Below are 22,784 nucleotides of genomic sequence, written 5' to 3'. Positions count from 1 at the left end.
GCCTGCGGTTCCCGAGGAGCCGCCACAAAAAAAAAAACAACAGAAAGCCAAGGGAAAGCATGTGCGCCTCCCTGACGAGAAGGGGGTAGCGGAGAGGGGTTGTCTTTCAAGGGACGCCTGTTGTAATCATTATCGCTTCTTCGTGGGCGCCGCCGCTGCGTGGAAGGCACGCAAAGACGCAGAGACAGAGACAGAGAGGGAGAGAGAGGGAGAGTGAGAAGTAACGAGGGCGGGTAATGCGAGGAAGTAGGCCTGCGGCTGTGCCCACGCGTGAGAACACATGCACTTGCGCTCAACCACTCCCGCCGTCGCGTGGCCGGTCCGCTGGGCCAGAGACCACGCACTGCGGACAACTGCGCCCCATGCCTCCCCCGTGAGCACCGCCGCGTCCGCCGCCCATCTCGCATCCATGCGCGCAGTCCGGTGCATGTAAACAACCAAAGGACTGCGCCGTGTTTGTTGTCATCCCCCCACCCCCAATTTTTTTTTGTTCTCCTTTGCTCCTCCGATTCTCTTCGTCCTTCTCGCCAGCTGATCGTTTGCTGCCCCTCGTCGTGCCGCTTCCCACCCCGCGCGTCACGCCCTTGCAGATGTAATCATGTATGCCCGCGGTGTTCTTTCATCTCTTCTTGACTTTTTTCATGGGTTTATTTACTCTCCCTCTTCTTCTTTTTTTCTTCTAAAAGAAAAGTAGTTCTCGCCCTTCTTAGAGGTTTCATTCTTACCCCCCGCCCACCCGCGTCCCCTGCCCGCCCCACTCGACATCGTCGCTGCGTCCTCGCCGCTACTACGCCCAGCCCGCCGCCGTGCCGTGTGAAACGAGCACAGCGGCAGAAGCAGAAGGTCCGTCAGCCTCCGCTACTCAGCCACAAGCCACACAACGCACGCACGCACGCTCACGCAACAAAGAAAGAGATAACGGAGCGAAGGCAGACGAATGGGTGGCGTCGGCGCGTCCACCACAGCTGCTTCCTCTCGTGCCTTCATTTTTTGTTTTTGTTTGTGTTTCTGTTTTGTTGTTCTTTTGGCCGGTGAGTCCTTTGCCTTCCCTGTAGTCCACCGCCAACACTTCCACCGCACCCCGCTTCGCCGCCATTTGCTCCTCGCCCCCACACAGCTGCCAGCCACTGCACTCAAGCCACCACATCGGCCCGGAGACATGCAGAAATATATATTTACTTATCTATTCCCATCTGCTTTCATGCACCAAAGAGGTATGGAGGTGGCAGGGGTAGCGAAATCCCCGTGTGTGGACGCACGGCGCTCTCCCACCACCGCTCTGCGTCGGCCAGCCACTGCCAAAAGCTGTTCTGGTAATGTTCTACACGTGGGCACAAAAGCGCATGCCCTGTCGCAATAAGGGGTCGCTGCTGCGTCATTGGCACAAACGGTGGCAGCCAAACAGAGGCAGAAAGACGCTGACTGTAGCTAGCCTCAGCCGCAATCGTTCGGTCGTACCACCGCTTTGCGATGGGGTGTAGATCCTCCAGCGAGAGTATGCGGGAGGTGACGTTGTCTATGCCTGGAGGCGGCGGCGGCAGGTACCGCATGACCCGCGGGGGTGGGACGTCGGCCAGCACCTTGCTGTTGCGCGAGTGGTCGCCGTTGCGCCCCTTGCGCCGTCCACGGGTCTCGTTTCGCTCCTTTGGCACAGCCGCCATAACTGTCACGATGGGCAGCGGCCCCGTCACATCGTCGTGAAGGTGGCTAAGCGAGAGTGATGGAATGGCACACTCCGGCGGCGACGCGGCGTGGCTCATAGGATTCGACTGCGGACTGAGACGCTGGGACCCACTCAGCGAGTACGGATCATGGCAATACCGCTGCAACGACGAAGAAAGCGCCGACGTGGTGCGTCCTAACCTTGCCGCGGGCGGTGGGGTGGCGCAATTTAGCGGAATTGAAAGGCTGGTGGGGGACAAGTTCCAGTCGCCCATGTTGACAATGCCGTTCTGCCCAAAACGAGGCGTGCCCACGCTTGGCGTCATCGCATTCATCAGCTCCAGGCTCCGCTGGTCGGGACTGTCATCGACCAGGCCGTGATGCGACGATGACGTTGGTGGGCTTTGCGACCCATTTCTGGCGGAAGTGGTGGTGACGCCGTCCATTTTATTCTGCACGCCTTTGCCGGGACTGTAGGTGTTATTGTTATTTATGCTGCCCTCCGTGAAGGAATCGGACCGTCCAAAAGGCATGCCGTGCCTGTGCGTGTGCGCCTTTGCCTCTCGCCGCGGTTTTCTTTTCTTCCTCCTCCACCTCTCCTCCCTGCCCTGTAATATATACAGCCAACTGTGCGCGGGTATATATATATATATATATGTGCGTGTGTGTGTGTGCTTCCCTAACCTGCCTGCTTTTCTTCTTCCTCGTGTGCGTATGCCCGAATGACTTCGCGCACTCCGCCTTGGGCCCTTCGTCTCCCCCTCACCCCGCTGCTGCTTCTCGCCCTCTCCCTCTCGCTTTTTCCGCCGCCACAGCAAAGGCGGGTGCAGGCGTGCCCTGTGTTTTTTCTTTTCTTCTTCTTATTTCCTCTTTTGTTGCTTGCTGTTTCTGTTACTCGCGGATTCGACTCGCTCCCTTTACCGTGCGCGAGTGTGTTAGGCGTGTGGGTGAGCGTGAACTTCACAAGTTACTCTCCTCGTTAGTGTTGCTGGCGGTTCCCGGGGTGAGGCAGACGCAGAAGCACACGGGCAGAGGGACACGCGCAAGGGAAGAAAGGAAGGAAGGGATAGAGAGAGAGAGAGAGAGAGCTGCGGCGGCAAACACAAGCACGCCCAGGAGAAAAAAAAGAAGGGAGACACAAACACACACACACACAGACAGAGAGATTACATATGTATGTATATAATATATGCCGCGTGAGAAAAGGGCCGCTGCAAGCAAAGAAGGCAGTCAAGTAAAAAGAAAACAAGACCTGCAAAAGCGTCTGCGTAGCGGCCTCGGCATCAAATCCCCCGCCTGCCGCCTTCCTTCGTGGCAGTGTGACTTGCGGGCACTTGCACCACCGCAACTCCCCTAACATTTCTCGCTCTCTCTTAGGGGTGGGGGCGCGGGCTGCAACTGCAACAACGCACTGCCACCCCCCCCCTCCTGCCGCTCTACCTGAAGACGTGGTACTCGTCGACGCGGCCCTGCGGCACGACGACGGTCTGCAGCGGAATAAACGCCCTGCCGGCCAAAAAGATGCCCTCCGCCTCCGCCTGGTTGAGGCGGCGCGAGGAGACCGCCGAAATCTCAAACAGCGGGATCCCCGTCGTGAACTTGAACGCAAAGTGGTGGATGTTTGCCTTGCCCGCCCCCATTCGGCTCTCCGGGCTCTTCTTCACGACGGGAAACTCCTCGTAGTCGGTGTGCATCGTCAGCGTAAACCCGCCACGCGGGAGGCGGCGCAGCATCGCCAGTCGCGCGTTCTCAAGCTGCGACTGCGTGACCATCCCAAAGTCGGCGGTGACGAGGCCCCACTGCCCCCTGATGAGCGCCGCCTCGTTGTTGATAAACCGCGGGTCGCCGTAGCGGCGGAACTGGCGGATGGGCCTGCCGGACTTGGGGTGCACGTAGTGGTACGCGCGGAGAACCGCGTCGCGCCGAAAGAGGGACATCGTCGCCTGCGCCCCCCGCCGCTGAGCCTCCTCCCACCGCTAAAAATCCCCTCCCCCTGCGCAGCGCGGCACGACACAACCGCCGAAGGCGAGTGGCAACGGGAGAGGTAGTTGACAGTCAAAATGCAAAACCTCAACGACAGAGAGGGAGGGGGGGGAAAAAAAGGACAAAAATAAATAAGAATAATAATAAAAAAAAGAATCCATGACTCTGCGTTTGAGAGCACACGCATCTACTCGATATAATATATCTTTTCCTTCCAGCAAATAAATATATGCATGCGTGCATGCACCACGCCTAGCGAAGCAGGAAGGCGGCTCACACCAGTCCCTCGTATACACCAATACTGTGAAGACTCGGAAATTGTACCTTTAAAAGCAGGGTGGTGGGGTGGAAACAAAAAAGGAAACAATGCATCACTACCTCGGTCGAGTCAATGTTGACGGCAAGGCGCGTTTGACACCACGACACAGATGCGCAACTGCGGACGCCACGCGTTCCGCCGTCGTCCTTTCCCTTGGCATGGGCAGTGGCAGCGTCCTTCGTATCATGGGAAATGCATTACGCCGCGTCCCTCGCAGGGGCCCCACCGCAGGCTCTCCACCTGATGCCGCCGCCTCAGCCCACGGGGAGGCGGATGCGCCCGCAGAAACGGGTGCATCTGCGGTGGCCGTCAGTCGACTGTAGCCGCGCAGATGTTGGCTCGCCCAGGGGGTGGACCACGCCACCCACTCCGGCGTAAGCGTCATGAAGCCGCGACTGAGGTCGCGCAAAATGCTCTCCGTCAAATCCCGCCCTCGTGCCGCCGGATTCCTGCCGCTTTGTGTGTCACTTTTCGGCTCCTCGCCGTCTCGCTTGGCGAAGCAGCGCACCCCCAACTCCCGCCGCGGCACCACATGGCCACGGTGGATCTTGTACCCCAGGCGGTGGATGAGTTGATGCCAGTTCCACACCTTGCGCGTGAGTTGGTACTCCAACGCCGCCTGTTCAAGAAATATCTTCTCCAGCTGCTTCTCGGGGACGCCCGCCGAGGCCGGCGCTGAGGACGCGGTCGACGCGTCGGGTGTCGTCCCACGCGTGGCGCCGTCGCCAGCAAGCTCGCTGCTCGTGACACGCCCACTCGACAGGCGCTTGGACACCGCGATGGCCTGCGTTGTCAGCGCCATGAGCCTAAACAGCGCCCGCACCGGGAGCTTCGAGGAGAGCGGCCCCGCGGCGTCCGCGGCGTTGGCCAGGTCTGTCGAGGCAAAGACGCAGGACTCCTTCTCCCCGTCCTTTAACAGCGAGAGGAGCCCACGGTAGAGCTCCGTACGCACCCGCAGCGACTTTGTGATGCCAATGTGGCGACCCAGGTTCAGGTTTTCCTCGTACGGGTCCTCGATGCACAGCTCGTACCGCGTGGGGTGTCGCTTGGCGGCGGCGACACCGCCGCCGCTCGCCCCGCCATTGAGGCTATTGACGCCGCCGCCCAGTGAGGAGGACATGGGCGGCACGACATCCTCCACGTGCCACCCGAGCATCTTTTTCGTCGTGACGCCGGGGCGATTGAGCGAGATGACGTGGTGCTCCCAGTCAAACTCAAAGGAGTAGAAGTAGAAAAACCCCACCAACATGTTGCCGGCGTTTTCGTACAAGACGTTTAGCTCGTCCGGGGTGAGTGCCGGGTCCAGCATGGGGGTGTACTTGGGGTCAAAGTTCGTTTCATTCACCAACGACGCCGAGATGTCAAGCGGATCCACGTAGGGGACGTAGTTTTTCTGGATGAGGTAGTAAATCCACATAATATTGACCGCGTAGCTCGTAAAGTACCCGTTGACGGAGTTGTTGACCCCGCTGGTCTTGCTCCAGTCCTTCAGCACAATGGCCCCGGGGCGGGCGCACGGGTGACTCAGCAGGTACTGGCGCAACAGGTTGGAGTTGCGAATGCCAAACGCGCGAAAGCTGAGGTCAAAGTCAACGTTGTACAACTCCGGCCGGCATTCGTCGTGCACCGGCTGCACTTTGGCACGCAGGGCGGGTGTCACGAAGGCGGGCGAGCACACCGCCGCCCGAATGGCCGTCGTGGTGCTGTCCAGCGTCATGGACATTACATCCCCCGTGCGATTCCACCACACCTGCTGCACCCCCGCGGGCCCCACGGCGTCCCGCACGCTTCCCTCCAACATCACACGATCCTCTCTGGAGGCGGGGGCGTTTAGGACAAACCGCACACTCCGAGCCACGACGTCCTCGGCGTCCTTGCGCGCCACGGTGAGGATTGGCGAAGATGCGTGGTGCTTGATGATCGGCACCCGCGCGTGGCTAATGGGCTCAAGGTTGACAAACGAAAACCCCGCGCGTCGCAGCAGCTCCGTGATGGAGCGCACAGCGTTCTTCTCGAGAGGCGGCCAGTTGCCGGCGTCCAGGGCCTCCACATCCACCACGGCAAAGTCGATGTCCGCCATGCCGTCCCACACCCCCATCGCGACGGAGCTGCCAAAGATAAAGACGCGCGCCTTTTCGTGCCAGCGACGCACGACTGTCTCCAACTGCGCACGGGCTCGGTGGGCCTCCTGCATTTTAGCCTCCCCCGCATCACGTTGGGCGGCGACCACAAAAACCTTTTTCCCCCACAGTGCAATAGCATCGCGGCGTGCCTTGAGAGCCCGCGCCCACACCTTACTCACCTTCTCGGCGAGGCGGTGCAGGCGCGCGTGATCAGGCACAAGCTCCGCGTGCCGCTCCTCCGCGTGGGAGAGCAGGGCGGCGTGTGTGGTGAAGACGGCATGCGGGCAGGCGTCGCACGAATAAAACCGCGGACCACTACTCCCCGTCATTGCAGCTTCCTCGGCATCCTCCTCCTCCTCCTCCTCCTCCTCCTCTTCTGCTTCTTCGTGCTCTATGGCTTCAGCCTCTTCTCCCTCCTCTTCCTCTCTTTCGCCTTCGCCGTCCTCCACAGCCTCATTATCATTATTAGTGGTATTACGGGGACGATCCCTCGTGTCACGCCCCCCTGGCGCGGTGTGCCCCCGCGCGGCCTCTTCAGCATCCCCCGCTGCGATCCCCGCACGATCCCCCTCCTTTGGCCCTCTTCCAAACCGGCGAGCCGCGGAGTCAGCCGCGCCTGTGGCAGCATCTGCTGCGTCTGCAGACTTCATTTTTTTGCCTCCTCCTTCCCTCTTCGTTGCAGCTTCCTCATGCACGTTGTCTAGGGCAATGCCGTCCTCCTCTTCCTCCTCCTCCCCAGCAGCAGCAGCAACACAGCTCCGCACTGAGGTCCTCTGCAAACGGCAATTCATCTGCTGCTGCTTCTGCTTCACATCTTCACCCTCCCCGTCTTCCTGGTCATTCTCCCCACGGGCGTCATGCTGGAGCAGACGACGGTACTTGCTCACCATGGCTCCCTTCTCCCCTACTTCCCTCACGCTTCGTCGCTGGACCGCCCGCCTCCCCTGCGCACGCGTTTGCACTTCACCAGGCGGCGTCCCACGCACGGAGGCAGACGCGGGTGCGGGTGTGACGCCGCGGGCAAGAGGCGATGAAAAAGAAGAGGAAATGAAAATGAAGAGGAGAGACTGACTGTGGCGGGTGACCTCAGAGACGGACGGGGCGTCAACGTGCACGAACGCGCGCGCAGCTGCACAGCGAGATAGAGGGGGAGAAAGAGGGAGCGGCAGGCAACCGGGTCGCGGTACACGCCAAACACGAGGCGAAGGACAACACAACAACAAGAAGAGAAAAATGCGCGTACAGTGCGGAGGAGGAGGAAGCGGAGGCCGACCGGGTGCCTCCAACGTCCCGCCAGAGGCAGAAGAGGGTGAAGCGGAGAGGAGGAGGACAACTTTCTCTTTGAAGGCGCCAAAAGAAGGAGGCGAGAGCATAAGACGAAAAAAAAAATACGGGGATAAAATGGCGGCAGCCCCACGTCTCGTGCCCCAGCCGCCCCCGCTCCCTCTATTCCTTTCCTCCTCTTCGCAGCAGCGCCTTCGTTACACACACACACATACACACACACACACACGCACGCACCGTTGGCGCCGTCCGCGGCGCAGCTCCCTTCCCCTCCCCCGCCCCGTTCTTCTTAACGGCTACAGGCCCCCCGGAAAGGAAATGTACAGGGATCAAAGACACCGCATTTCGCCTCCCCTCACACCCTTCACCTGCTTTTCCCTTCCTGCCCTCCTCTTTTCCTTGCTTGCTTACTTACCCTCACCGAGTCCGAGTCACATTTCTCTCCCCGTCGCTCGCGCGCCCCTCCGCACACGTCGTTTCTCGCCGTCGTTGCTGCGGCCGCAGTTCAAAGAAAACGGCGCAGCTCAACAACGGCCATCCCAACGCACGTCACCAGCAACCGCGCCCGCAGGCCCGCCCAGAGTCCGATGTAGCCCTCCTCCGCCACAATCGTGCGGGCGCAGTCCACCATGCTCCTGTACCTCCCCTTCTCCGAGGACGCGGTGAGCTGCATGCGTCGAGTGACGACTTCAAACGGCTGCGTGAGGCATCCGGCCACAACGGCCAAAACGCGCGCGACGGCGTACGGGTACTGCTCCTGCACCACAGCCGGAAGAAGCTGCAGTCCGTAATAGTACGTGCCGCGGTACGCAAACACAGCCATCGCGTCCAGCCCAACACCGTAGTAAAACCCACGAAATCCGCAGCGCTTGCGGATGCTCGCCGCCGCCTGCGTCGCGGACTTGTACTTGTACGACTCTTCCGCGGCCTCCTCACGCTCCTCCGCCGTCGCCTCTTGCTGGGCGTCCTTCTCCGCCTTCCCGGCCGCGGCGTGGGGCGCGACGATGTCGCCCACGTAGTTGGTCACGATGGTGTTGTGAATCCCCGTCACCGGCGTGGCCAGAAGCACCGCTGCCGAGGTGGAGGCGAGCGAGAGGGAGACGTAGACCCACACCGGCATGCGCTCCACGCTATCGTAGGGCAGCACCGCCCCCAACGCCCCTGACACCAGCGACGAGCTCACCTCCTCCATGACCGCGGACGGCACGGCGAGAACGGCGTCCGTCAGGAACCCGCGGAAGAAGGCCCTGAGGCCCTCCTTCGCGTAGACGCGCCGCACGCAGCCAACGATGCCGCCGAACCCGGTGGGCGGCAGCCGCCCCTCGCGCACCAGCTCCCCCTCCACAGCCGCCAGGACGGTGACGCGGTACGACGGCGCCATGACAGCGCGCTGCAAAACGACCCCAAAGAGAGACGCGGCCATGTCGATCATCACCTCGCCTGACGACGGCGCATAACCGTAGGGCTGGCTCTCTTCCATTCTTTCTTCTTTTCGTTTCTTAGTTTCTCCTGCTTCTTCCCTTTTCTCCCTCTCTCACTGACCGTCCGCTAGCTTCTGTGCGCCAAAGCGACAGCAACACGGGCAATACGAGCAGGAGCGGTCAAGGCGCAACCAAACCAAAGCAAACACGCAGACAGCAATAAATAGGTGTATAAAAATGGCCAACGCAAAAGCTCTGCGAGCCACACAATTTGCACCTCCCCCCCCCCAGAGACGCGTTCGTTTTATTAGTAACAACTATTCATGCAATACTCGTTTTCCGCTTCACACTCACACGCCCCGCCTTCTTCTTGGGTTTCTCCCGCGCCTTCTGTGCAACCGCCCCCTCTCCCCTTGGCAGCCATACACACAGACACACATATATATATACACACACATAGGCTCACACGTAGGCAGCTCCTAGAAACAGCAAACGCCCCGAAAACACGCACAGAGACACAATGGCTGTGTGTTTGGTAAAAACAAACAAACAAACATACGAGAATAATAATGGCGAACTCAAAAACCGATGGCCAGGGAAAACATGCTAGGTTGCGCATGCGTTTTTTTTTTTGGGCGCCTCAATACCCTACGAGGGTGCCAAAGAGAATGCTGGCCACATCAAGCAGGAAACGCATGCGAAAACCGGCCCAGAAGGCGGTAATGCCGTCCTGATGCAGCATATCTCGGGCGTAGTGCCAGAACCAGCGACTTCGCCTCGGTTTCTGCTTCGCGCGGGTCGTGAGCAGGGTCATGCGCACGCGTATGACCTGAAAGGGCTGAAATAAGAAGCTGCAGATGAAACGCACACCAATGGTGGCGGTGACCGCCGCAGCAGCTTGCCGCCAAGGCCGCTGGGTCTGTTCCCCAATGAGTTGGTCGAGGCTGGGCGCAAGAAACCGTCCTATCAGCTGCAACGTCAGGCTCTGTGCGTAGACGGCGGCGATGTCCACGTCCAACCCCCTGAATAAAATCCCTTTCCAACCCCAGCACTTGCGCACAGCCGCCGCCGCCTCCCCCGCCGAGCAGTACAAGTACGCCTCTTCCTCTTTCGCTTCTGCGTTCACTGCCGCCGCGCCGCCGCTGGGTGCGACGATGTCGGCGGCGTAGTTACAGAGCAGCGTGTTCTTGGCCCCCGCAATGGGCGCCGTAAGCAGCACGCGTAGCCCCGGTGCGGCCACCCCGAGCAAGACCGCTGCAGTCCAGGAGGCAGCCGCCAACCGCTGCTGCAGCCACAGCGTGCAGAGGACTGCGGTGACCCGGACGAGGTACGCCGGCATCGACAACACCGTGTCCGTGAGGCCGCCGCGGAAGAAGCCCAGGGCTCCCTCCTTCTTCAGTATGTAATGGACACAGCCCTGAATCCCGCCAAACCCGCCGTGTGGGAGCCGCCCACCCTCAACAAGTCCCCCCTCCGCACACTGCAGCAGGTAGAGCCGATTCACCGGCGCCCACAGGCAGTTCAGGGCGACAAGGCGGCCAGCGCTGAACACAATAGCCCCCAGCACGCTGGCCAACTCGGCGCCAGGGCTCAGCTGCCCCGTCTCCTGCAGGTAGAACTCCGGGTCATCGGGGCGATACGCCCTATGCTGCTCCTCCATTGCCGCTTCACTGGACATCTACCATGAACCCTCCCCTCGAACCACAGCAGTAGCAGACGCACAGAACACAAGAGAGTTTCCCCCCCCCCCCGAAAAAACAAAGTAATATTGAGGGGAAAAAAGAAAAACGGCATCGAACAGCAGCAACGACAAAGACAAGGCAAATGAACAAAAAAAATACACACAATATGATGCTGCAAACGCTGGTGAGTACCCCCCGCTTCATACACACAAACAAACACACGCACGCACACGCGCAGAGGCTAAACAGCAAAAAAAAGGCAAAAGAAAAAAAACACCAACACCAACACCAACAATAACTGATAGACCATAGAAAGAAAATCAACCATATATTTGTGTACGCATCCATGCATGTGTGTAATGAACTACGATGCTTCCTGATGTAAGCAGTGATGTTTGGAAATGAGGCATACGTAAATTTTTCTTTGTTGAAACGTGCATTCCCTCTCCCGCCCCCCACTGTTTTTTTTATGCAATATGGTAGTTAGGTGTAAACAGATCTGTGAATATCCGCACGCGTGCATTTGAAACATGCATGGATGCCTTTCAACCGCGACCGTTTAATCCTCATCTTCGTCGCCCAAGAGTTCCTGCAGCACACGCGCGGCACGGTCCTCGCCGCCGCCCACGGAGCTGCCTTTTGCAGCGAACGCGGTCTTCAGGTCCAAGTGCCCCGCAATTGTGCATCTCTCCTCCAGCGACAGGCGTCGACGGTCTCGCGTGGCCTGCTGCACAACGGCCTCGTACACGTGGTAGTTGCTGGGCGAGTTCCGGGCAACGGCGTGAATGATGCGGGGTCTTTCACTCACGAGGGCCACCCGCAGTGCCTCCTGCCAACTCTCGTGCCAGCGATCGCGGAGGAGAGCGATGATTGTGTCCTCCCCCTCCTCCAGAGAGAGCGGAAGAGCCGTCCCTGGCGTACAAGCCGCCGCCGACGAGGACGGACCTGCCGCGTTTCTCCTCACTTCCGGGCACGCGTGTGCGTGGAGGGCCAGCTTTAGCAGCACACACGCCGCGTCTGCCACCGCTGTGTTGCCCGCCACGCCGCACCGCAGAAAGTGCCCGCACATCTGCGCCGTCGGTTCCACGGTGTCACCGACATGCGCCCGCCACGTCGCCCACAAGTCTATGGCCAATTCTGGGTGGCTACCGGCACTGAGAGCGAAACAGGCCTGGGAAAAGGTGAAGCCGTCCATTCCGCTGGGACCAAGCAGTTCAAATACCTGCAGTGCCTCGCGCCAGCGCCTGGCATCCGCCAAAATCATCATTATACGCCCGCATTCCTGAATCCCAATGGAAGCACGAAAACGAAACGATTCCGCCGCCTGCCATGGCCCCAGGGAATTTTCCGATGACTGCTGCTTCCACGCGTGCTCCGAGTTGGCAAAAATGCTCATTGCGCCTTGCCAGGCCATCCCTTTTGGAGCCTTTTCACACGCGAGCAGCGCTTTGCGCGCAACGTGGAGGGGGTCGATAAGGACGTGCGGAGTCGCCTGCAACGCGGTCACCCAATCGCAGTTATCAATGCAACGATTCAGGTCCCGGATGGTACGCACCTCATTTCTGCCCCTGCCTCTGCTGTCGACCGCCTCTTGCTTCGCCTCAGCCTTCGCATGCGAGGCGGCAACGGAGGCACAGGCCTCACTTAAGCGCCACTTCCCCTGCGCCACACGCTGTGCGACAGCGCCTAGCGCGGCGAAGAGAGAGGGCTCTTGTGCTACAAGGCGATCCACAAACGCGGCCACTTTTGCAGCATCGGTTTTGCTTCGAGGAAGTCGCCCCAAGGCGGATGTATACAAGAAACTATCGCAGCGTTGTGCAAAGGCCAGGAGCAAAAACAACCGCAACGCCTCACGCTCTGCCGCTGGTAAAAGATAGGCAATCTCGGCCGAGACAAAATAGTCTTCGCAGATGATGGCCTTTGGAACAGCCGCTGATGACGATGGCGACTCAGTCGGCTCCGCATTCTGGGCGGCCGGCTTCAGTAATATCGCGTCCAGAGCAGGAAAACAGTCGTGCTGCCACAAGGTAAGAATGTACGTCTCCGCAAAGGCGGCGACCATGCCCCTGGCGCCGGCATAGGCGGCGGGGGAGAGCTCCACCAGGGCGTCTGCGCCCACACCAAGCCGCGTTCGGGCTGTGGCCAAGCCAAGCTGCGCAGAATAAAAGAGTAACGCCTCCAACAGCAGCCGTGACGTCGAGGCAGGCTGCGGGGCCTGAAACTCGCGTCGAATATCGCAAAACGTGTTCCTCACCAGTTCACTTACCGACTCCGGAAGCGAGGCCCGACGCATGGCTCGCGCAAGTGGAAGAAGCAGCTGTGGCGTTCGCAGCGAGAGGTCGCCGCGGCAGGCCTCCTCGTACCATTCAAAAACCTTACCCACCCGCCCCCGTTCACCGGCGCCAGGCACCGCATCCCTCCCCTCGCCGCTTGAGAGATCAATTATAAGGTGCTCTAGGGACAGAAAGCGGTGCGCCGCGTCGTGTGGGCCACGCGGCAACAACGCCTGCAAGTCTCGCATGCAGTCCCACCCTTGCGAGACAGGCATCCAACGGGACACCTCGTCCACAAGGCGCCAGCGTGGCTCCATAAGTGTACCGTCTGTCACGCAAATTTCACTTGGCCCACGGATGAGCAGGCCAATGAGGGTCGCGCCACACCAAGTGCCTTTGGTAGACGGCTCTGCGGCCGGCGGCAGGAAAGGCGCGGCGGGGAGAAGCAGGGTTTCTATGAGCTCCTTCGCGATGTCGTGGCGGTGATACACCCTGCAGCGACTTAGCGTCTCGGCGCAGACGTCCAGCAGACGCTTCCACGTGCTGTGACGACCAGCTTGACAGGTGTCACGGGTGAACTCCCAAAGGGCTTTCAAAAGCCACTCCCAGCGGACGAGGCGGCGTACAAGCAGCCGGTGAACACCATGCGAGCACTCCGCGACCTCGCCGGCGTTGAGCTCGTCCTGCACAGCCGCGCTGCCGAAGGACGCCCAGCACAGTCTGCTGCCGCCCATATTGCCGTGTTCTTTTCTGTGCAGCGTGCGCAGCACTGCGCTCAGCGTTTGGTCCCACTCAGTTAGCGAGCTTGGGGGAACGGCATGCTGCAGTGCCGCAGACAACAGACAGTCACGTGTGGGATCCACCAGCGTCAACAACTCCGGCAGCCACCACCGCAGATGGAGCTGTAGCCGTAGCTCCTGGGAGATGGCCGCGCGACAGCCGTGGTCCGTGCCTTTCACGACTTTACGCGTCACGTGAGCCAAAAAACGCCGCCACTCCGTCACCTCGGCCGTCGGCACCTCCGCCACCAAGTTGGCGAGCAAAGCAATATAAAAAATAATGCTTCTACCAATGCAACTGCCATTCACGGCGGTGTGTGGCGCTGCCTCGTAGTGCCGCACATCCGTCCTTAGAAACGGACCAACTGCCCGTGAGACAAACCCCAGCAGAGGCATAGGCCGGGCCCCACGCAAGGAGGCCTCCTGAACCAGCCTTTTCGCAACAGAAACAAACTGCCGCCCAAAACTGTGGCATAGCGTGTCACATAAATCACGACTGAGAGACAATTCCAGCAGCCGCGTCGTGAGAGACGTGCTGGTCGTGTTAATGTCGTGCAAAACTACGGAGCAAAGAAGCAAGGACGGCTCAACATTCAGTTGCAGAAGCCGACGTAACAGCACATCTCCCACCGTTGTGTGCACAGCAGCGTTCGTGGCGGTAATAAAAGGAAAAGATGCGTTTCCGCCGTCCGAGGGTCGAGGCCCATCCATGCCAATAAAGAAACTCCTGTACACCTCTAGCCCCGACAGCAGCGGGGCGGACGCTTCGGATGCACACACCAACGGCAGTGGAAGAACGCGGGCAACCAGAAAAGGCACGTCAGCGAAGACGAAAGCAGGCGACTTGCACTCAACCGGTTCCATGCAAAGAAGCTTCACGACGCGAAGGAGGGAGTCAAGCGAAGGAGCGTCACGCAGCACGAAGGACGCTGTGGAGCAAAGGGATTGCAGTGCCTCGCTTCCGCCGTCACGCAACACCAGGGACACGAGAGCGTGTAGGCCAAGCTGCAGCCTTTCCACGCCCAACCGCGTCTCTCCTTGCCGCAGCGGCTGGAGTGACAAGCGCAGCAGACCTACGAAGGCGGTTTCCACTTCTCCTTCCACCTGAACAATGCGATTCCGCGAGCCCGTCGCGTCGTCGAAGGAGGCAAGCGCCGCAACAACCGTCGTCCATAACGCAAAGTGTTCCGGCGGCGGCCCGGCGGCGGCTGCGTCCTCCGCTGGCAGGGTCGCCATTGCCACAAGATCGAGGGCCTCCTGGGGCTTGCGATCCACAAGCAAAGTGTAAACCGCAAACCGCACCATCGTCGTCGGCGAGGGGGCAAAATTGAAACGTGGAGAGGCAATGCGCCAGACGGCAAAGGCGCTTTCCCCGTGGCCTTGATAGAGCAACTCAGCAATAAGTGATTCGCAGCTCGAGGTGCGGGGTGTAGTAGTCCCGGCCGCCGCGCCCTGCGGCGCCGGCGGGAAGGCTGAGAGAAGGCGCATGGCCGCCTGCCAGTGGTCTAGGCAGAGCTTTTCGTGCACCTGGGCGGCCAACTCACCGATCCATCGCCGTGGAATGGTGGGCGACGGCGGTGCAGCGGATGCCGCCGCCTTCGGTGTGGAGGGAGACGCCGCGCCTCCGGAGACCCCGCCAGCGGAGGCCGCGCTGAAGCGCGCGTACCGGCAGCAGCCGCAGGTGTCACCCCCGGCCCCCGCTAACGCGCTTCTCACGCGCAGACGACAAACCGACCCAAGAGACATGCGACGGGAGACAAGAACGCTCAGCCCAGGCCGCACGAGGTCCTCTTGCGACTCCAGACGCAGGAAAGAAAGAAACAAGGAAAGCGAACAACAAAGATCAAAGTGAGGGGGAAGAGCAGAGATTGCTAGCAGAGACACCCAAGACTTGAGGTAACCGCAGCGAGCAGACAAAACAGAAACCACATACTCCCACCACAACAAAGAAATGTGAACTAAACACATAACTTTTTTTTTTTTTTTTTGCTGTTGTCGCACACCTATAACAAAAAAAAGAAAAAAGAAAATATGCGGGGATGTCAAGGCTATAATTACATACTTCAATACATTTCAAGTGTGCGCGCCTGGTAGTCGTGACTCAACGAGGGACCTTCGAGAAAAAAAAGTAATAATAATAAATAACAATGATACATCGATGAAAATGCGCCAAAAGGCCCTCAGACAGAACGACTGACGTACGCGTCCACAGCCACAGCCACAGCCACACACACACACGAAAGAAGAGAGAGACTCCGTCAATTTAGGCATTAATAGTTAAATTGCAACAATGGGTCACTTTCTCAGTGTAAGATAAAGTGGTTGAAAAGTTAAAAGGGCATAAGTCAGAAAACGCCTGTGTGCGTGTGTGTTTCTGTGTTTGTACTTCACGGTCCGACCCTTTTACTCCCCGCAGCTGTTGAAAGGCGAAATCTGCCTTTCAATTGTGCTCTACGACTCGTCTCTTAGTGTGGCACTACACTCGCTATGCTTGTCCAACGACGAAACTTCAACAAACAAAAAGAAAAGACATACCAAAACAAGCAGAACCAATATAATCATCACCTCAGCCTTGCGGGCTCCGGTGCCGTTATTGAGGCGAGCGCCGCCTCCTTGCCGATGGTTTGTGTCATATTCACCTTCTTGTAAGTGTCTAGGGAGGGCAATCCGGCGGTTGTCACATCTAAATTTGGCCCACGATAAGGTTCAGCCGTGATTTTCCCCGTGGACCACGGCGCATGCGTCGGCATAGAGAACTTCGTTCGTGTGTGCCACGTCCGGAACGGTCGTGCGTGCTTCTTGACGCCGGTTTCAATGCGTGGGTCGGGAATCCACTCTATATCATTGATGATGCCGCACGGTTTACCGGCATAAAAGGCCCCATATGTGCGCTTTTTGCGCTTTTCAGGTTCTCCTTCCGGCATCCAAGGCGGACGATCCTCCGGTCTGTAACGTAGTGGCCCTGCCTTTAAGTGATGGATGCGTCCTCGGTCGGGTTTGTCCTTGTAGGGATCCGATATCCACTCTGGCGCCTGGCCAAAGCCATCGACACGGCCAGCCCTCATTCCACCCTGGCCCATTCTCTCATCACGTGTCGCGGCCTTCTCATCAGGTGGATCGGGCATATACGGGTAAGTGGAAAAGAGCCCACGATTTAGTGGGTTTTTCTTGGTGTACAACACCGTTTTTCCCGGGTGCTTATTGTGCTTTAGCGGGCGTCCGGCCTCCACATCCAACGGAATATCTCCAAGACCGCCGATCTGTGTCCCAGGTCCTTTCGCAAAGTCCATTCTATCCCCAGTCGGGCGATCGTTGAGGAGGTTTGGAAGAATAGGGGCCTGGAAGCCCCCGCCTCCCCCGTGCTCATACTGAAATTGTCCCCCGGAACGCAGGTCATGAAATGGGCAGCTCTCGCGCTCCAGGTGGTCCTTTTCACAGTCGTAGAGGTGGTGCCAATTGGTCCAATGACGACGTCCGTCCCAGTTTTTTGGACGAAGGTTGTAAACGGTCTCGAAACGTCCCTCCGTCATCCCTTAAAAAGAGTGAGCCAAAGTGCAGCTTCCCGGTTACTCCTTCTGTTCCTTCTCGGACCCAGAAAACCGAGAAGTAAGTAGTAAATAAAGGCATGAACTTCATTGCATCTCTTTCACCAGCGTTTCCCGCAGTCCCTTCAGAACAGGGACACAGATATCGAATTACAACGCGACCCCGCCTAACCACGAAGCACAAGCAACAACTGGAAGTAAATACATGCCACAGCTAAGCCACAGGGTCCAGAAAAGGGGGAAAAGTGTCACAGGCGTACAACGACATCAAAAACAACAAACTGCGCAAGAGCAAAAAAAAAAAATAATAATAATAATAAATAAATAACAATAATCACTATACTTCTGTGATAATTGGAAGCGAGATAAGAATGCAATCCCTCTCTTTACCTGGTAGAGTCCCGCTTCAGCGTGTCACTTAAACCCTTTACCCTCTTGTAAAAAGTGATCAGACATTGGCTGACCATCCGCAAACGACGGAACGAAAGGCTGATCCCCGCCGTTTACCCTCAAGGACCCAAGGGATTGCTGATCCGCAGGAGCCGCTAATGGTTGGTAATCCTCAACCGTAACACCAAATTTCTTTTCATACGCAAACTCTTCAAATTGGTAAATATAACTGTCAAAAACTTCGCTAATAATACCATTGTGTAAACCAAAATATGGCATCTGTGAGTCATGCAGAGGTCGAAAGACTTCTGTATACTCTGTTTGAGCGTTGATTACCTGCATACGACGGTAGCGATCAATGTCAATTCCAAAATATTGCAAAGTTTTTGTTGCTAACCGCGTTGTGTGCCGCTTTACATCTCGATTGGACCAGTGCACCATCCGAGTCTTATCAAAATCCGCAAGATAGTCAATGGCATATTCCGTTCCAGAGCCAAAAGTACCTAGTACTTTATCCCCCAATGTCACTAGCTGAGAATCACTCGGCGACTTTCCCGTGTACAGGCTATTATGAATTGCCAGCGATGAACACAATGATGGGAGACACTGTGACAGTGCACGATGTACCCAAATTAATTTCATATCGGGAAATGTATCATGAAGGGACTCAACGTTCAAAATGGCAAAAGGACAAAATAGAAGCCACTGTGTTTGTAATAGAGGGGATTTAGGACCGTATTTTTGTTCTTCGATAGGATTATTAATAGGATTGATATCGCGCAAGACACACTCTGAAAAGTGCCCACAGCGTCTATACCATTGAAACAACTGACACATGCGCCTAAGATGTTGGTAGACCGGTGTCTGATCCTCCTGCAGACACTCCAACAGATATTCGTCGAGCCCGTGTAGAAGACCCCATGCATACGACTCTGGACACATGAGCTGCAGTGTGAGATCGTCGTCAATTTGATCGGGATTCATTGTTCGTACGCAGCGAAAATCAGGAAAAACAGAGGCAAACCACTTAAACTGGCGATCAAACGCATCACGCCGCTCCACATCTAGAAGAAGCGAGGGCGCAAAAGTATCGCTCTGTTTAAAAGCCAAAAAAAGACCTGAGCGAGACAAAACATGCGCCGCCTGATGTCCATTACACCGAGGCAAACCCATCACAACTATTGGTTCAACGATGTTTTCTTTTTCAATTTCATGCCCATTTAAGCGAAAAACTTCATCTACCGCCAATCGCTCCGACAGTGCATGAACAAGACGCTGACGCAGCAGTGCCCTCCCATAACTTGAGCTGGAAGGCTTATCTGCGCACGCGTTGCAGAGTTTTTCCCACCACTTGTGACCGGCAAGCCCCTTCGCTGCCGAAGGAACAGAAACATTGACTCTTTTGCACGCGTCGGAGAGAACGACATCCAAAGCAAATGACTCACGTGATGGCCAGTGTGTAAAACAATTGACAACCTTACTCGTCAAAGTCTTATATCCTGCGAGTTCCCTCACACCAGACATGCTTTTTCTAAAAACCATCGCTAAAACAAAAAAAAATTTTTTGCAACTATTAACAGCAGTCGCAAGAAGCAAATGGCAACAGTGGCAGGAAGAAAGATTCCTTCAAAGGTACACAGAAATGCCCCAAAATGCAAGTGTGCACACAACCACAAAGGAATATATACAGTCATAGTACAATTATGTGAAAACTAAGTCACAGCACGTTTGCCCCTTTGCTGTTCCTTTGGGCTTCGGAATTCTCCTTCGGCACTACATTCCTGCGTCCTTTTTCGTTTTTTTCGGCAAGACTATTTGTCGTGCCATTTTTTGGTTTGTCGCCTTTCCTTCCTTTTCTTTATCATTCCGTTTCGAAAAGAGAGCATTCCAATTTGCCACTATTTTACCCAGAATAAGGGATACATCCTAGCTTTGTCCGTTTCATAAAAGCAGATTTTTTACTTCCTATGCAACATGGACCATCTACTAACAATTAAATTAAGCAAAACTTGCTCCTCCACGAAGTGTGGGCGTAATCGCTTTGTAGTACTGCCGCTGAATTGAAAATATAGTTGCAATGACCATCGCAGCACCAAGAACAAGTACAAGCATCGTGGGACCACGAGTATCGTCGTACCGCATAGGTTCTCGCATGTATATTTTGTTGGCACGATCCCTGAAAACAATTAAGGAGTATACCATAAAGATAATAGATACAGGTAATAGAACCAAACCGGCGAGCTCGGCGGCAGTACTCGATGTGTCGCCAAAGTTCAGTAACGTCAAGGACATCAGTCCAATCATAACGGAAATAGAGAGCCACTTGAGGAACGTTCTCTCATTGGCGAAGAATGTTTTTGGGTCAATTTTTTGTGGAACGCAGATACGCTTGTCATTAACTGACCCCGTTAAATTCCTTCCACCTGGGCCTTGCAGGTTCATGTACTTTTCGTCGCCTTCCGCCTCGCCTTCCGCCCATGGCTTTGCCGAGCTTCTGGCGCAGCAAATTACTGATAATCCCTTTTCAAAAAATCAGCCATATTCCCTACATATGAGTAAGCAAACAAGATGAAGCACGCAAAAACCCCAAAAAAAACAACAACCAACGATAGTAAAAAATAAAATAAAAAAATGACACGCAGAGAGGCGGCAGAAACAAGAATGATCTAGGCACAGGAAAACAACTGTCGACCAAGAAGGCAACAAAAACGGAGGGAGGAGGAGGAGGGGGGAGTAAAAATTTTGACCCATAAAAAAAATCCCTTGCTATTAGATATTTGCAGTAAATTAACAACAAGAACAAATAGAATGACTAAAAGTGAAGCAAGGAAAAAGAGGAGAAAAAGATATTTTTTTCACTCAAATTAGTTCAAACGCAATAATAACAAAAATAGTGGCATAATTAACAGAACTCACACACACACACACACACAAGTTAACACCGACAATAGCAAAAGGAAACAATAGAAGTATCAAAAGCTTGCGAAAGAGTGAGAGAACTCCAATAGAAGAAGAAGAAAAATTCACGAGGTTTCTAACCCCATGTATGATCCACATATTCCAGTTAAGCAATATATATATATGGCAGATTCAGAGCTTCGCTTTAAGCATTGGGAATATAAACTAAGAAGAGACAATTGATTATATACGTAGACCTTAAACTATACATTTGTATATATATATTAGATTCTTTATTTTCATAACAAACACAATAACACAAGTTTGAGTATATCTTTTTGGAGCTTTATGCCTTTTTATCCTCATCTTTTGTCATGATAGCTCTTCCAATACGGCACCGTTCTATCAAAATGAAGAAATATATCTCCGGCAATCCGGATGAGAAAGTAAGAATCGGCTCAAACTAGAAATACATTTTCTCCTTAACGGGACCATAAAATTCAAAGCGATCAAAGGTTTAAAGAAACACCATGTTGTAGATTGGGGTGTAATGACAACCAGAACAATGTTCAATCATAGCGATCTACCACGCCTCCTTTTCCTCTAAACATTCCAATATGCGCCCTAAGGTAGCCTAGACAAAGAAAGTAATATAGAAGGGATAAAAAAAAGGAAATATAAAATAAAGAACAAGGCGATACGAAGGCAAGATAACCAAAAAACAATGTATCATCAAAGGAACAAACAACACCAACGACAAGCAGAGAATAAAGTAAATGGAAAAATCAAAATCGAGTAGATAGATTGATTTCCAACATTTAGAGAAAATAAAAGTAAAAAAAAAGAATTAGTATCCGCAAATCGCTAAAATAATCGCTCGGTAATACATTTTACCATTGCCCGTGTATCCCTGTATTGACCTTTTTCCTCCCCAACAAAAGATAGCATCGCCAAACTAAACACAGTTGCAACCTTTGTTCGCTTCATATACCATTCGTAACTAAGCAGTCCCTCTCCCATATAAGGACCACTAGACAGAGGAATTGAGGAAGAAAAACTGCGCCAAAACCGCTCCTCATCGGTTTCTGACTGATTTCCTCTATCTCCCTTCACTCTTTTATCTGGAATGTGATCTACTGAATAACCGAGACGAGATTGAAGGAGTAGGTTTCCTGATGCAATGACCGCCCCGAGGTTTTCCATGCGTTCAGCATAATAGCATGTGGTGTCTACAAATTCAGCCAAATTTTTCACAGCAAACGGCGCATTAGTAGGCTTCCATTCCAATGCGACTGCTTCAGGCCAGTGACTAATGTAAGGAGCCAAGGCGTTAATCTTTGCCAACATTGCCTCTTCAACCACATTCTTCGCACCGGGGGTGTTGTATTGCCCTGCTCGATAAAGCGCACTATTTCTAGCGACAGAATCAAGAATAACATTCTTATTAAAACATTCTTCCAGTCGTACATGTACCGCCTTATTCGTATTTCCCACAATATACTCGACTAAAGCGACAGGAAACCCCCTTGGGAATAGCTTGTTAAAATCGATATTCCTCATATTTTCTTTCCCTTTATACGCATCATTTTCTTGAATTGCACTTAATACGAGAGGAAACAAAGATGGATGTGAAAAGCCGTGCTTAGGTACCAATTCAGAGGCCCCTTCCAAGAGGTCGTTTCTAACCTGTGCTAGGAACGCGGCCTTCATTGGAAACCCAAGTGCAATCCTATGTTTTCGGTTCTATCCTTCCTTGAAAGCACCACACAAGGAAAACAACAACAACACGAGAATAAAATACACGGCCAATGCGAAAAACGAGGTAAAGATAAGTCCTCCCAATGAAACGCGCACTGGGCCCAAAATTAACGGCACTCCCGTGGAAGAAAGAAGGGGACACACCGCACATGTACACACACCCACACGTGCACGAAGGCACACACACACACACACACACACATGTTTACACGTATGCGGCAGCCCCCCTTCACCCCGAGCGTCAGCGCCGCGACGCAAACCGGCCGTGGCGTCTTTCATCGCGGCGAAGCGTCGCGGCGCTGGCATCGGACGCGGCTCGTCGCCGCAACTCCTTTCGCTGGGGCGCGGGCTGTTCGGGGTTAGCCGCCGGGTCCTGGCGGCGGGGGGGCGGCTGCGGTTTTTTTTTCTAGCCCGGGGCGCGGGAGGTCCCGGGGTGCTTTTCGATGGATTTCCGTCGTGGTCTCCTTCCGGTTTTTTTTAAAATGATTATTTGTGGATGGGAGGGGTTTGTTTTCGTGGGGAAAATGGATTTGACAGCCGACATGTGTAAATATAACTAAAACATGATAATGTATACATATATTTGTATATGGTGCGTTCTTGTGTATGTTTTTTTTAATTCATCATTTTTCCCCCATAATCGCTTTTGGTTTGGCGTCTAGGGTAC

General features: G+C 55.1%; 10 protein-coding genes across 10 annotated transcripts, besides 17 other annotated features; all 10 read right to left on the bottom strand.

The window, feature by feature from the left end:
- Positions 1–180: 180 nt before the first annotated feature.
- Positions 181–219: a microsatellite.
- Positions 220–987: 768 nt separating this feature from the next.
- Positions 988–1,026: a microsatellite.
- Positions 1,027–1,199: 173 nt separating this feature from the next.
- Tco025E_05183 (uncharacterized protein) lies at positions 1,200–2,195 on the bottom strand (the record flags this gene model as incomplete). The annotated part of the gene is made up of 1 exon (XM_029372084.1): positions 1,200–2,195. The coding sequence occupies one exon, from the start codon at positions 2,193–2,195 to the stop codon at positions 1,200–1,202; it is 996 nt and encodes a 331-aa protein (XP_029227810.1).
- A 105-nt stretch (positions 2,196–2,300) lies between these two features.
- Positions 2,301–2,319: a microsatellite.
- A 186-nt stretch (positions 2,320–2,505) lies between these two features.
- Positions 2,506–2,558: a sequence feature (A-rich).
- Positions 2,559–2,724: 166 nt separating this feature from the next.
- Positions 2,725–2,750: a microsatellite.
- Positions 2,751–2,797: 47 nt separating this feature from the next.
- Positions 2,798–2,828: a microsatellite.
- Positions 2,829–3,098: 270 nt separating this feature from the next.
- Positions 3,099–3,599, bottom strand: Tco025E_05182 (50S ribosomal protein L16; the record flags this gene model as incomplete). Its single annotated transcript, XM_029372083.1, has 1 exon — positions 3,099–3,599. The coding sequence occupies one exon, from the start codon at positions 3,597–3,599 to the stop codon at positions 3,099–3,101; it is 501 nt and encodes a 166-aa protein (XP_029227809.1).
- A 160-nt stretch (positions 3,600–3,759) lies between these two features.
- Positions 3,760–3,802: a microsatellite.
- A 217-nt stretch (positions 3,803–4,019) lies between these two features.
- On the bottom strand, positions 4,020–6,977 carry Tco025E_05181 (RET1 protein; the record flags this gene model as incomplete). The annotated part of the gene is made up of 1 exon (XM_029372082.1): positions 4,020–6,977. One exon carries the CDS (start codon positions 6,975–6,977, stop codon positions 4,020–4,022), a length of 2,958 nt encoding a protein of 985 aa, XP_029227808.1.
- Positions 6,978–7,570: 593 nt separating this feature from the next.
- Positions 7,571–7,600: a microsatellite.
- Positions 7,601–7,876: 276 nt separating this feature from the next.
- On the bottom strand, positions 7,877–8,851 carry Tco025E_05180 (ADP/ATP mitochondrial carrier protein; the record flags this gene model as incomplete). The annotated part of the gene is made up of 1 exon (XM_029372081.1): positions 7,877–8,851. One exon carries the CDS (start codon positions 8,849–8,851, stop codon positions 7,877–7,879), a length of 975 nt encoding a protein of 324 aa, XP_029227807.1.
- A 362-nt stretch (positions 8,852–9,213) lies between these two features.
- Positions 9,214–9,260: a microsatellite.
- A 172-nt stretch (positions 9,261–9,432) lies between these two features.
- Positions 9,433–10,470, bottom strand: Tco025E_05179 (ADP/ATP translocase; the record flags this gene model as incomplete). Its single annotated transcript, XM_029372080.1, has 1 exon — positions 9,433–10,470. The coding sequence occupies one exon, from the start codon at positions 10,468–10,470 to the stop codon at positions 9,433–9,435; it is 1,038 nt and encodes a 345-aa protein (XP_029227806.1).
- A 205-nt stretch (positions 10,471–10,675) lies between these two features.
- Positions 10,676–10,706: a microsatellite.
- A 327-nt stretch (positions 10,707–11,033) lies between these two features.
- Tco025E_05178 (putative ubiquitin-protein ligase-like) lies at positions 11,034–15,494 on the bottom strand (the record flags this gene model as incomplete). Its single annotated transcript, XM_029372079.1, has 1 exon — positions 11,034–15,494. One exon carries the CDS (start codon positions 15,492–15,494, stop codon positions 11,034–11,036), a length of 4,461 nt encoding a protein of 1,486 aa, XP_029227805.1.
- A 3-nt stretch (positions 15,495–15,497) lies between these two features.
- Positions 15,498–15,514: a microsatellite.
- A 369-nt stretch (positions 15,515–15,883) lies between these two features.
- Positions 15,884–15,910: a microsatellite.
- Positions 15,911–16,087: 177 nt separating this feature from the next.
- Tco025E_05177 (uncharacterized protein) lies at positions 16,088–17,056 on the bottom strand (the record flags this gene model as incomplete). The annotated part of the gene is made up of 1 exon (XM_029372078.1): positions 16,088–17,056. The coding sequence occupies one exon, from the start codon at positions 17,054–17,056 to the stop codon at positions 16,088–16,090; it is 969 nt and encodes a 322-aa protein (XP_029227804.1).
- A 309-nt stretch (positions 17,057–17,365) lies between these two features.
- Positions 17,366–17,399: a microsatellite.
- Positions 17,400–17,406: a microsatellite.
- Positions 17,407–17,485: 79 nt separating this feature from the next.
- On the bottom strand, positions 17,486–18,985 carry Tco025E_05176 (putative phosphatidylinositol 3-kinase; the record flags this gene model as incomplete). Its single annotated transcript, XM_029372077.1, has 1 exon — positions 17,486–18,985. The coding sequence occupies one exon, from the start codon at positions 18,983–18,985 to the stop codon at positions 17,486–17,488; it is 1,500 nt and encodes a 499-aa protein (XP_029227803.1).
- A 474-nt stretch (positions 18,986–19,459) lies between these two features.
- Tco025E_05175 (vacuolar transporter chaperone) lies at positions 19,460–19,903 on the bottom strand (the record flags this gene model as incomplete). Its single annotated transcript, XM_029372076.1, has 1 exon — positions 19,460–19,903. The coding sequence occupies one exon, from the start codon at positions 19,901–19,903 to the stop codon at positions 19,460–19,462; it is 444 nt and encodes a 147-aa protein (XP_029227802.1).
- A 146-nt stretch (positions 19,904–20,049) lies between these two features.
- Positions 20,050–20,093: a microsatellite.
- A 278-nt stretch (positions 20,094–20,371) lies between these two features.
- Positions 20,372–20,394: a microsatellite.
- Positions 20,395–21,223: 829 nt separating this feature from the next.
- Positions 21,224–21,919, bottom strand: Tco025E_05174 (putative dynein heavy chain; the record flags this gene model as incomplete). Its single annotated transcript, XM_029372075.1, has 1 exon — positions 21,224–21,919. The coding sequence occupies one exon, from the start codon at positions 21,917–21,919 to the stop codon at positions 21,224–21,226; it is 696 nt and encodes a 231-aa protein (XP_029227801.1).
- Positions 21,920–22,255: 336 nt separating this feature from the next.
- Positions 22,256–22,319: a microsatellite.
- Positions 22,320–22,784: the final 465 nt, after the last annotated feature.

The sequence above is a fragment of the Trypanosoma conorhini genome, assembly GCF_003719485.1.
Source record: "Trypanosoma conorhini strain 025E chromosome Unknown Tco_14.4_contig_00291, whole genome shotgun sequence".
NCBI lineage: Eukaryota > Euglenozoa > Kinetoplastea > Trypanosomatida > Trypanosomatidae > Trypanosoma > Trypanosoma conorhini.
The sequence above is the reverse complement of the archived record's forward strand: the minus strand, read 5'-3'. Positions and strand labels throughout refer to the sequence as shown.